Genomic DNA, 10897 nt, shown 5'->3' on the forward strand with positions numbered 1-10897 from the left:
GTGTGTGTGTGTGTGTGTGTGTGTGTGTGTGTGTGTGTGTGTGTGTGTGTGTGTGTGTGTGTGTGTGTGTGTAAGAGAGAGAGATAGAGAGTGGGAGTTAACCAAAAAGAGAAAATAATCATCAATATGAGCAGGGAATAAATGATGCCAATATAATTCTCTCTCTCTCTCTCTCTCTCTCTCTCTCTCTCATATACAGACAGATAGATACAGATAGAAGATAGACGGTAGACAGATAGATATCCATTAATTCATTTATCTATCCATTTATCTATCTGTCTAACTCTTATCTGTTTGTCTACCTATCTTACCTATCAATCCATCCATCTATCTATCACCTATCCATCTATCTATCTATCCAATACCTATCAATATATCTATCTATCCATCCATCCATCAGGCGAATGAATTCCTACTGGCTTCACACAGTTAAAAAAAAAAAATTCACTCTCTTTTTCTTTTTCAGATCCTTCAGTACAGTCTGCCATGAAGTAATGTCGCCCACCCATCCACCAAGAGGAGCCTGGGCGTGGGCGTGGGCGTGGGCGTGGGTGTGGGCGTGTGTGGGCGTGGAGAGCTTCAACCTGTCGCCCGCCCACCATAGATTATTCAATGGATCTGATGATAGCAAGTTTGGATTTAGCGTTGCCTTGTGGTCTGATGATGTTGATGCGAGAAGGTGAGGAGGATGTGTGTGTGTGTGTGTGTGTGTGTGTGTGTGTGAGAGAGAGAGAGAGAGAGAGAAAGATAGAGAGAGAAAGAGAGAGAGAAAGAGAGAGAGAAAAAGGGAGAGAGAGAGAGAGAGGGGAGTTACCACTGTGTTTACCTTTATCTACCTACGTTATAAGTTTATCTATCTAGCTTACAGTCTATCGAGACGTCCATCCTTAGTTACCTCAACACAGCAATACACACACACACACACACACACACACACACACACACACACACACACACACACACATCCTGGCTCTATCTTTGGCTTCTCACTCCACCTCATTCCACATGTCATCATTCCACCTATTATTCCACGTTTCTCCCATCCACTCAACAATTACATTCCACTCTTTGCCTTCCCTTCCACCTCATCCACTTTGAGTTGCAGTTCTTCATTCCACTTCACTTCACATCAATTTCATCTAGTTTCCTCATTTCCTCTCTCTCATTCCACCTCACTCCACCTTCCACTATCTATCTTTTCTTCCACCTTTATCTATTCCCATCTACAGCTCTCCATTTCACCTCACTCCACTTTCCATCACTCCATCTATTTTCCACTATCATCCTTTCCACTCCCAACTAGCCTTCCATTATTGGTCTTCCACCCTATCCATTCTCACCTCCAGTTCATTCCACCCCATTCCACATTCCAGCCACATACTCTACTCCTCCACCTCATCAATTCTTGCCTATACTCCTTCACTTCCATCTCACTCCACCCTTCATCGCTCTCAGCTTACTCTTCCACATCTGTCTCTTCATTTCATCCCAGTTCGTCTATATGGTAACGAATCTAGTGCAGGGTGTGTGTGTGTGTGTGTGTGTGTGTGTGTGTGTGTGTGTGTGTGTGTGTGTGTGTGTGTGTGTGTGTGTGTGTGTGTGTGTGTGTGTGTGTGTGTGTGTGTGTGTGTGTGTGTGTGTGTGTGTGTGTGTGTGTGTGTGTGTGTGTGTGTGTGTGTGTGTGTGTGTGTGTGTGTGTGTGAAGAACGAGTGATGATGATAGCAAGCTTAATAACAATGGCAATATTTATGATGACGGTAACGATGATGATGATGATGATAGTGATGAGAATGATGACATAATGGATGATGATGATGATGATGATGATGCACACTCAGGGTGGTGGTGGGCGCCCCTAGAGGGAAAGAATCTACAGCTGCGAGGGGCGAGCTGCTTCTGGGTAATATTTACTACTGCGCCAACACGTCCTGCATCCCGGATATCAGACTTCCGGTGCTCAGTCAAAAAGGTGAGATATGAGAGAGAGAGAGAGAGAGAGAGAGAGAGAGAGAGAGAGAGAGAGAGAGAGAGAGAGAGAGAGAGAGAGAGAGAGAGAGAGAGAGAGAGAGAGAGAGAGAGATAGAGAAAGAGAGAGAGAGAGAGAGAGAGAGAGACCAATATTCAGCTAATCATGTCTTTCTCTCTCGTCCCTACCCTCGTCCTCACCCTCATCCCCTCCCCCCTCCTCTTCAACCTGATCCTCACCCTCACCCACCTTCTCCTTCACTTTCACCCTCACTCCCTTCTTTCACTCTCACGCTCACCTTCGCCCCTTCCATCTTCACTCTCATCCTCTTCTGCATTCAATCTCCCCCTCATCCTCTTCCTCATTCATCCTCCTCATCCTTACACCCTCTTCCTCCTTCACTGTCACTCTTCCCCTTTACCTCCTTCACCCTCCTCTCCCCTCTCACCCTTCCCTTCGCCCTGCCTTAACCCTCTCGAGCAGCGAAGAGTGTGGAAGCAGTAAACCCATCCAACGACTACACCATGAAAGGCCAAGGCATCGGCATGGGTCACACATTGGCAGTTCTGGACAAGCCTCGCTCCAACCTTGCTGTGAGTATTCCCCCCCTTTTTTGCACAGCCGTCATGTGTACCATCCAAGTCCCTATTTCAGTCTTTCAGTAGTTCCCCCTTCACAATGCCTCAGTTTCTTCTAAGAGCACAACCGTCTAAATGTGCCTTCAAGGTCCCTCTTTCAGTCTTTCAGTAGCTTGTCTGGTTTCATTGAGCGCACCGTCATTATTATTTTTTTTTTTAGTACTCTCCTCATTCTCTTTATATCCAATCTCTCTCTCTCTCTCTCTCTAACCCATCATCCCTCTCCCTCTCTCCAGGCCTGTGCACCTCGCTATCCCCGCCTGACCAGGAGGATAGAGAACAGAGGAGCGTGTTTTGTTTTAGCCAGCCCTAGCGCAGAGCCAGAGACCATTGTATTTGCAGACTGTAAGTAAGGGGAGGGGAGGGGAAACTGGGAGAAAGGGGAGGGAGGAGGAGAGGGGGGAGGGATTTGGGGAGGGGAGGGAGGGAGACAGGCAAGGGGAGAGGGAGAGATTTGGGAGGTGAGGGAGGAAGACAGAAGTTAGGGGAAAGGGGAGACGAAGATTGAGGAGGGGAAAGGGGGATTCTGAGAAAAAGGAGGGGGAGGAACAGAGGGGGGGAGGGATTCGGAGAGGGGAGGGAGGGAGGGAGGGAAAGAGACATAAGTTAGGGAAAAGGGGAGAGGAGGAGATTGGGGAGGGGAAGGATTAGGGAGGGGGGAAGGATTAGGGAGGGGGGAAGGATTAGGGAGGGGGGAAGAAAGAGGTGGAAGGAGAAGGAAAGCAGGGGAAAGATTTGGGAGGGACGAATGGGCACGGGAAGTAAAAATAGGTATGTTCTGCTACAAACCAAGTGTGACGAAGTTCTTCAATGATATAAGTATGTAGTGTGACGAGGTCTTTACACGAAAAAAAAAATGTCTATACTATGAAAATAACATGAAAAAAGTAAACTGTACTCCTCTTACTTTAACTTGTCCTAAAATTGCCATCTCTTCATCTTCAATACTGAGTCGCAACACCAGATGAACAATACATGATGCTAGTCACGAAGCAGTGCTATGGGAAGAGTGTGAAGCTATAGCACTTTTGTTTCCAGTGTTGTATAGAATAATTTGGGGAAGGACTAAAATCTAGGCCAAGTTAAGGTAAGAGGAGTATAGAATCGCGTGAAGTGGACCTTTAATGACAAAAATAAGTTGCATTAATTAAGTGTTAGGGGAAATAGCACTCACCTCACGCCACAAACATCACACCAGCCGCCAAAATTACTCACCTTCATCACACTCCTTCCCAGACAACATTCCCAAGCCTAACGCACTGCAGGACGCCATGCTAGGCTTCAGTGTGGCCATCAGTGACGAGGTGAGTAAATAAATAAGTGTGTATCTACCACTCCGCCACAACCTTGACCTCAGCCTTGACCTAAGCCTTGACCTCAACCTTGACCTCAACCTTGACCACAGCTTTGCCCTTAACCTTGACCTCAGCCGTGCCCTCAACCTTGACCTCAACCTTGATCTCAACCAACCTTGAGCTCAACCTTGACCTTAACCTCAGCTTCATCCTCAACCCTATCTACACGTTTCTCCAGTGTCAGTAACTATCGCAAAACTATATTAAAGATAACTGATGATGATGATGATGATGATGATGATGACGATGATGATGATGATGATGATGATAGAATTTAGTCGATAACAATGATGACGATGGTGATAATGACGATAAATGTGTTGATAATGATGATAGTGATTATGATGATTATTATCTTTACAAGTCACTATTAAAAAAATAACAAAAATCTTCCATACATTTCTCAGACCAACAGCTTGGTAGCCGGCGGACCGAAGGCATATCAGGATGTAGGTAAGTGTATGTATGTGTGTATGTAGCCCGGGGTTCATCTGAAACGTGAACCCGGTGGACTGCAGACTGCCCTTCTACTACCATCCAGCATTTACTCCTTTCCCTGCGTTATGCGTGTCTGCCCTACGTGATTTATTCCTTTCCTACACTTAACGCCACATACACGCCCACACGAGCAGACTTAGCCATCCCCGCAATCCACGAGATGCCTCCACCTGAGTCATTAGTGGAGCACTATTTACAACCCACCCTGTATAATTAACCCCTTCAGTTCGAGTGTAAGTCTTGTTAGTTTATTCTTGCTGCCATCAGAGGGCTTCATGTAAGGCCTCTGGTACTGAAACAGTTCACTAATACTACATCTAAACCTTCCAGTTCGATTAGTTTATACAACGCTAAATAAAACCGTCGGGAGGGCAAGACGAAAATGATATCTACATCCCGGTTAAGTGGCTTTACCTGACCTGAAGGTGGCCAGAATATAAACAAAAATATGGAAAAGAAGGAGCCTGTGCAGTGCAACACACCCGCCCAGCAAATGGCCTAAAGGGTGGAACATTGGCCCCGCCCTGTGGTGTTGGCCTCTGACGGACTGCTGGCAATACCGAATGACTCCATTCTTGCCTGACCCTTAACACTTTCACCAACTTGGTCTAAATCAGAATAAATATATTTCAGCTGAACCTGCCCAGTTCTCTAAAATGGATTTCCCTCCTCCTTGGCTGTCCCTCCGTCCTACCACCAAGTTTGGCTCAAATCTACTAAAAAACTTTTTGAATTATAGAGTCGAGGATTTTATCTTGCCGTGTGACCCTGATCTTTGACGGACTGTTCTCGAAAACATATCCTTCATCCAACCTTCACCCTGAACCGGCCCACCAAAACTGACCCAAATCGGATTAAAACTAATTGTCTTGTCATGTGACCTTGATTTTTTACCTTCCCTGTGACTGAACTGGTTTTCCCTTTGACCTCTCCCTTCTCATCTTTCCCTGTGACCTTGATCTTTAACCTTCCCTGTGACCCTGACCTCTGACCTCTCCCATATCTTTCCGTGACCTTGAACTCTGACCTTTCTGTGACCTTGAACTCTGACCTTTCTATGTGACACTGAACTCTGACCTTTCTGTGACCTTGAACTCTGACCTTTCTATGTGACACTGAACTCTGACCTTTCTGTGACCTTGAACTCTGACCTTTGAGAGTGACTTCTGTGACCTTCAGCTTTTACGCATCCCTCCTGATCTCTCCCTTGACCCCTGACCTTTCCCTTCACGCAGGTGTGGTGATGAGGAAGTCGCTGAGTGGAGACCGCGATCACCAAAACAGATTCCAACTCGACGACACTATGAAGGGTTACTTGGAGGGGTGGGCTGTGGCTCTAGGCAACTTTGACAACATATCCACCTTCATTGCGGCATCGGCTGTCAATTACGGCAACTACACTGGCATGGTGCGGAGAGAGAGAGAGAGAGAGAGAGAGAGAGAGATTTTCCTTTTATGTACTAAAGACTGAAGTTTGTTTGTTTTTCGTTTTCTTAACTAAGTCTTTTTCTACAAACTAAAAAAAAAAATCAAATTCATGTGATTATTTTTCCTTCCACACACAACAACAACAAAAAAAACGTTGTGTGTGATTTTTTTCCCCTCTCCTGCAATATACTTCCTACACACACACACACACACACACACACACACACACACACACAAGTTGAAATATGTGATCCCTTTCCTCCTCCCTGCAGGTCACCTTCTACGCCCTCAACACCACCATGCCGCACCCTGGCCCGCCCGACCCTAGCCTCTACGGGCGTGAATTGGGCGAGAAATTCGGGTACAGCCTGGCCAGCGGGGACCTCGATGGGGACGGGGCCGACGACCTGGTGGTGGGGTCCCCGTGGGCACAGGGTCGTACCAAGAACCACCCCGACGCTGGACGGGTCACAGTCTACTACGCACCACTGCTTGACGTATGTTTATGTCCTACTTACCACTCTATCTGTCTATCTACCTATCTATCTATCTATATCTATCTATCTATCTATCTAACTACCCATCTATCGATCTACCTATCTGTCTACCTACCTACCTACCTACCTACCTATCTATCTATCTATCTAACTACCCATCCATCTATCTATATCCGTATCTATCTACCTACCTACCTATCTATCGACCTGTCTACCTATCTAACTACCTATATATCTATATTTATCTATCTGTCTGTCTATCTATCTATCTCCCTATCTATCTCTGTTAATATGACCTACCTACCTACCTATTAGTCTGCTTGCCTCTCTCTCTCTCTCTCTCTCTCTCTCTCTCTCTCTGCCGATCCTATAAAATTCCTTCAGGTTTTTCATTCCTGCAAGGTATTACTTCCTCTCTTGTTTCCTGTACGGCTAATGCCGGAGGGTCTGGAGGGTGGGGGAGAGAGCCTTCTGCTGTGCTATCCTTTTCTCCTGCTCCTATGCACTATATTAGGATTAAGGCCGGACCACCTCGTAGGGACCGTAAGGTCTGTGTGGTCTGTGTATCTATGTAACTCTATGTAACTCTCTCTCTCTCTCTCTCTCTCTCTCTCTCTCTCTCTCTCTCTCTCTCTCTCTCTCTCTCTCTCTCTCTCTCTCTCTCTCTCTCTCTCTCTCTCTCTCTCTCTCTCTCTCCACCCCGACACTAAGAATCTCGGTTTCCTACGCTCCATTACCTGACGTACATTGATGAACTGCTCTCTCTCTCTCTCTCTCTCTCTCTCTCTCTCTCTCTCTCTCTCTCTCTGTTTACTCCTCTATGGATCAGTCTGCTGGTGTGGGCGTGGGTGTGTCAATGGGAGCAAGAAAGGAGTAAATGATGCAGTATATACATCGATAAAGCTGAATGACCCGTACCCGCAACACACAAGCGGAATGGACGAGGAGAATTTTTGAGACATCCTGTACAGGAGACAAGACACTGAGCTGGCAGGGGAGTGACGGGAAAACTTTTGCTCACTGCTGTAGGTTCACTGTTTCCCTTCACGTCTTTTGTTTGTTGATTTTTTTTTTTTTTTCAAGGAAGAAGGAACCCAAGGATTTTTGTTTGTTTTATGGAAGGAAGAAGGAACCCAAGGCTTTTGTATGTTTGTTTTATAGAAGGAAGAAGGAACCAAAGGCTTATTTTTTGTTGGGTTTTATGGAAGGAAGAAGGAACCCAAGGCTTTTTTGTATGTTTTATGGAAGGAAGAATGAACCCAAGGCTTATTTTTCCAGTCTGTAGGTTATTTTGTTGATTTTAAGGTTAATCTAAAACACCAAAAATAATATCTAGCTCTGAAATAATATCTTTTTACTACGCTCCTTTCCCTGACTACCTTCACGACTTCCTTTCACGGCTAATGTTAGTTGAAGAGGTTAGTTTTCAAGGCTAGGAGCCTAGGACACCAGAAAAATAATATCTGACACTGAAACAATATCCATTTTTCACACTCGACTCCATGATTAGCTACACGATTTATTCATGTCATTTTTTTAACACTAACCTGGCCTTGATTTCTGTCTTTTTGCAGCTTATTTCACGTAGCTCAGTGGCATGAGAAGACAATACTACTCCTCAGCGTCCTTTCCTTTGCACTTCTTCGTGATTAGCACCGTATTTTATTATTTAATCTATTATTATAACCCGCCTTTCAAGATGGGGAGATGGAAAATTTAGGCCAAGTTCAAGTAAAAGTACTTTTTAAGCATTTTCAGGGTATGTGGTGATATATGGCGATAGATAAATAGATAGATAGATAGGTAGACAGATAGACAGGTAAATAGACAGATAGATAGATAGATAGATAGAATAGATAGATATGACCAAAAATAATATCAGTTTTCTCATACTTGAAGATTTTTTTTTGTTTTTTGTTTTTATTAATGTTAACTCTTTGAAGCTCCTATGACTCACGCAATCTCTCTCTCAGGCTCCTATGACTCACGCAATCTCTCTCTCAGCTCCTATGACTCACGCAATCTCTCTCTCAGGCTCCCATGACTCACGCAATCTCTCTCAGGCTCCTATGACTCACGCAATCTCTCTCTCCACCCCCTCAGGAAAGCGTGAGAAGAGACCCGGACAATCTCCTTGGTTTTTATCCCTACGGGCAATTTGGTCTTGCGCTGGCCATCTTGGGAGACCTGAATTTAGACGGATATAATGGTGAGTGAGTGAGTGAGTGAGTGAGTGAGTGAGTGAGTGAGTGAGTGAGTGAGTGAGAGAGAGAGAGAGAGAGAGAGATTAATATGGATGGATACAAAGGAAGGTGAAGGATTATTTTAAGAATGTGTGTGTGTGTGTGTGTGTGTGTTTGTGTGTGTTTGTGTGTGTGTGTGTGTGTGTGTGTTTTAAACCCTCACTTCTCCATAAAAACTGCTATAATTTCGCCATAAGAGGCACATTAATTTTCCACAGAATATGCCTCTCTCTCTCTCTCTCTCTCTCTCTCTCTCTCTCTCTCTCTCTCTCTCTCTCTCTCTCTCTCTCCATCCACCTATCTATCTTTTGATCGATCTCTTATCTATCTATCCATCCATTTACATCTAGCTATCAATGACCACACTATCTATCTATCTATCTATCTATCTATCTACCTATCTATCTATCTATCTATCACCCCATCTCAGACCTGGCCGTGTCATCGCCATACGGGGGCAAGGACGAGACTGGAGTGATTTACATTTACAACGGGGCAGCCTCTGGTATCCTCTACGAAATGCCACAGGTAAGGGAGGTCGTAGTAAGGTGGAAAGGTGGATTAGGTCACAGGTAGGGGAAGTAGGAGTAAGGTGGAGAGGTGGATCAGTAGGTAGGAGTAAGGTGGATGGTGGATTAGAGAGTCGGAGTAAGGTGGAGAGGTGGATCAGATGGTCGTAGTAAAGTGGATGGTGGATTAGAGGGTCGGAGTAAAGTGGAAAGGTGGATTTGAAAGACAGCTAATTTTAACCCTTTCATTTCGGTGACCACGCTGATATTCTCGTCAGTTAAGGAAGTTCCCTCACACTTACTCCTAAGCGATTTATTTCTGGATATAACTGGTTAATATCCGTTTTGTACAATATTTATGCAGAAGATGGTGATATTGGAGGGATCTATGAAACACACGGAGGACAGTAAAAGTGTAATAAAACAAATCGCTTAGGAGAAGGTCTTAGGGAGCTTCCTCAACTGACGAAAATATCTGCCATGTTCTTGCTACCTACAGAAAAATCAATTCTTCTCAGGGAAAGGCTTCTCCTATAAGACTATAATGAGGGAGAAATCAATCTTTTATAAATCAAAAAGTCTTTCCTAAACTGAATATGATGGTCTGGAGGCGATAAGAAGAGAGATAAATGCATTCTAACACTAACCAAAGTCTTTCCCGAAGTAAATAATAATAATAATAATAATAATAATAATAAAAATAATAATAATAATAATAATAATAATTCGCCAGCAAGAAGCAAGCATAAAACTAACAACACTAACATCACGCTAACAACACTAACATCACGCTAACAACACTAACATCACGCTAACAACACTAACATCACGCTAACAACACTAACATCACGCTAACAACACTAACATCACGCTAACAACACTGACTTCACCCTAACAACACTAACATCACGCTAACAACACTAACATCACCCTAACAACACTAACATCACCCTAACAACACTAACATCACCCTAACAACACTAACATCACCCTAACAACACTAACATCACCCTAACAACACTAACATCACCCTAACAACACTAACATCACCCTAACAACACTAACATCACCCTAACAACACTAACATCACCCTAACAACACTAACATCACCCTAACAACACTAACATCACCCTAACAACACTAACATCACCCTAACAACACTAACTTCACCCTAACAACACTAACTTCACCCTAACAACACTAACTTCACCCTAACAACACTAACTTCACCCTAACAACACTTAACCCCACCCTAACAACACCAACATCACCCTAACAACACTAACATCACCCTAACAACACTAACATCACCCTAACAACACTAACATCACCCTAACAACACCAACATCACCCTAACAACACTAACATCACCCTAACAACACTAACATCACCCTAACAACACTAACATCACCCTAACAACACTAACATCACCCAAACAACACTTAACCCCACCCTAACAACACCAACCCCACCCTAACAACACTACCTTCACCCTAACAACACTAACTTCACCCTAACAACACTAACTTCACCCTAACAACACTAACATCACCCTAACAACACTAACATCACCCTAACAACACTAACTTCACCCTAACAACACTAACATCACCCTAACAACACCAACCCCACCCTAACAACACTAACTTCACCCTAACAACACTAACTTCACCCTAACAACACTAACATCACCCTAACAACACTAACTTCACCCTAACAACACTAACATCACCCTAACAACACTAACTTCACCCTAACAACA

At 44.3% G+C, this 10897-nt stretch overlaps 1 protein-coding gene across 1 annotated transcript in view; it reads left to right on the forward strand.

Moving 5' to 3' along the window:
- Window positions 1–494: 494 nt before the first annotated feature.
- The window catches only part of LOC145397874 (integrin alpha-IIb-like), a 21929-nt gene continuing 11526 nt past the window's right edge, over window positions 495–10897 (forward strand). Inside the window, exons 1-10 of the mRNA XM_080270908.1 lie at window positions 495–679; window positions 1840–1970; window positions 2439–2560; window positions 2842–2950; window positions 3842–3909; window positions 4368–4413; window positions 5694–5866; window positions 6159–6383; window positions 8487–8592; window positions 9057–9154. Coding sequence (XP_080127034.1) covers window positions 495–679; window positions 1840–1970; window positions 2439–2560; window positions 2842–2950; window positions 3842–3909; window positions 4368–4413; window positions 5694–5866; window positions 6159–6383; window positions 8487–8592; window positions 9057–9154 — 1263 coding nt within the window. The remainder of the gene's footprint in view (window positions 680–1839; window positions 1971–2438; window positions 2561–2841; window positions 2951–3841; window positions 3910–4367; window positions 4414–5693; window positions 5867–6158; window positions 6384–8486; window positions 8593–9056; window positions 9155–10897) is intronic.

This window comes from Coenobita brevimanus, chromosome 43 (genome assembly GCF_032717465.1).
Source record: "Coenobita brevimanus isolate Jiangsu-jjx chromosome 43, ASM3271746v2, whole genome shotgun sequence".
NCBI lineage: Eukaryota > Metazoa > Arthropoda > Malacostraca > Decapoda > Coenobitidae > Coenobita > Coenobita brevimanus.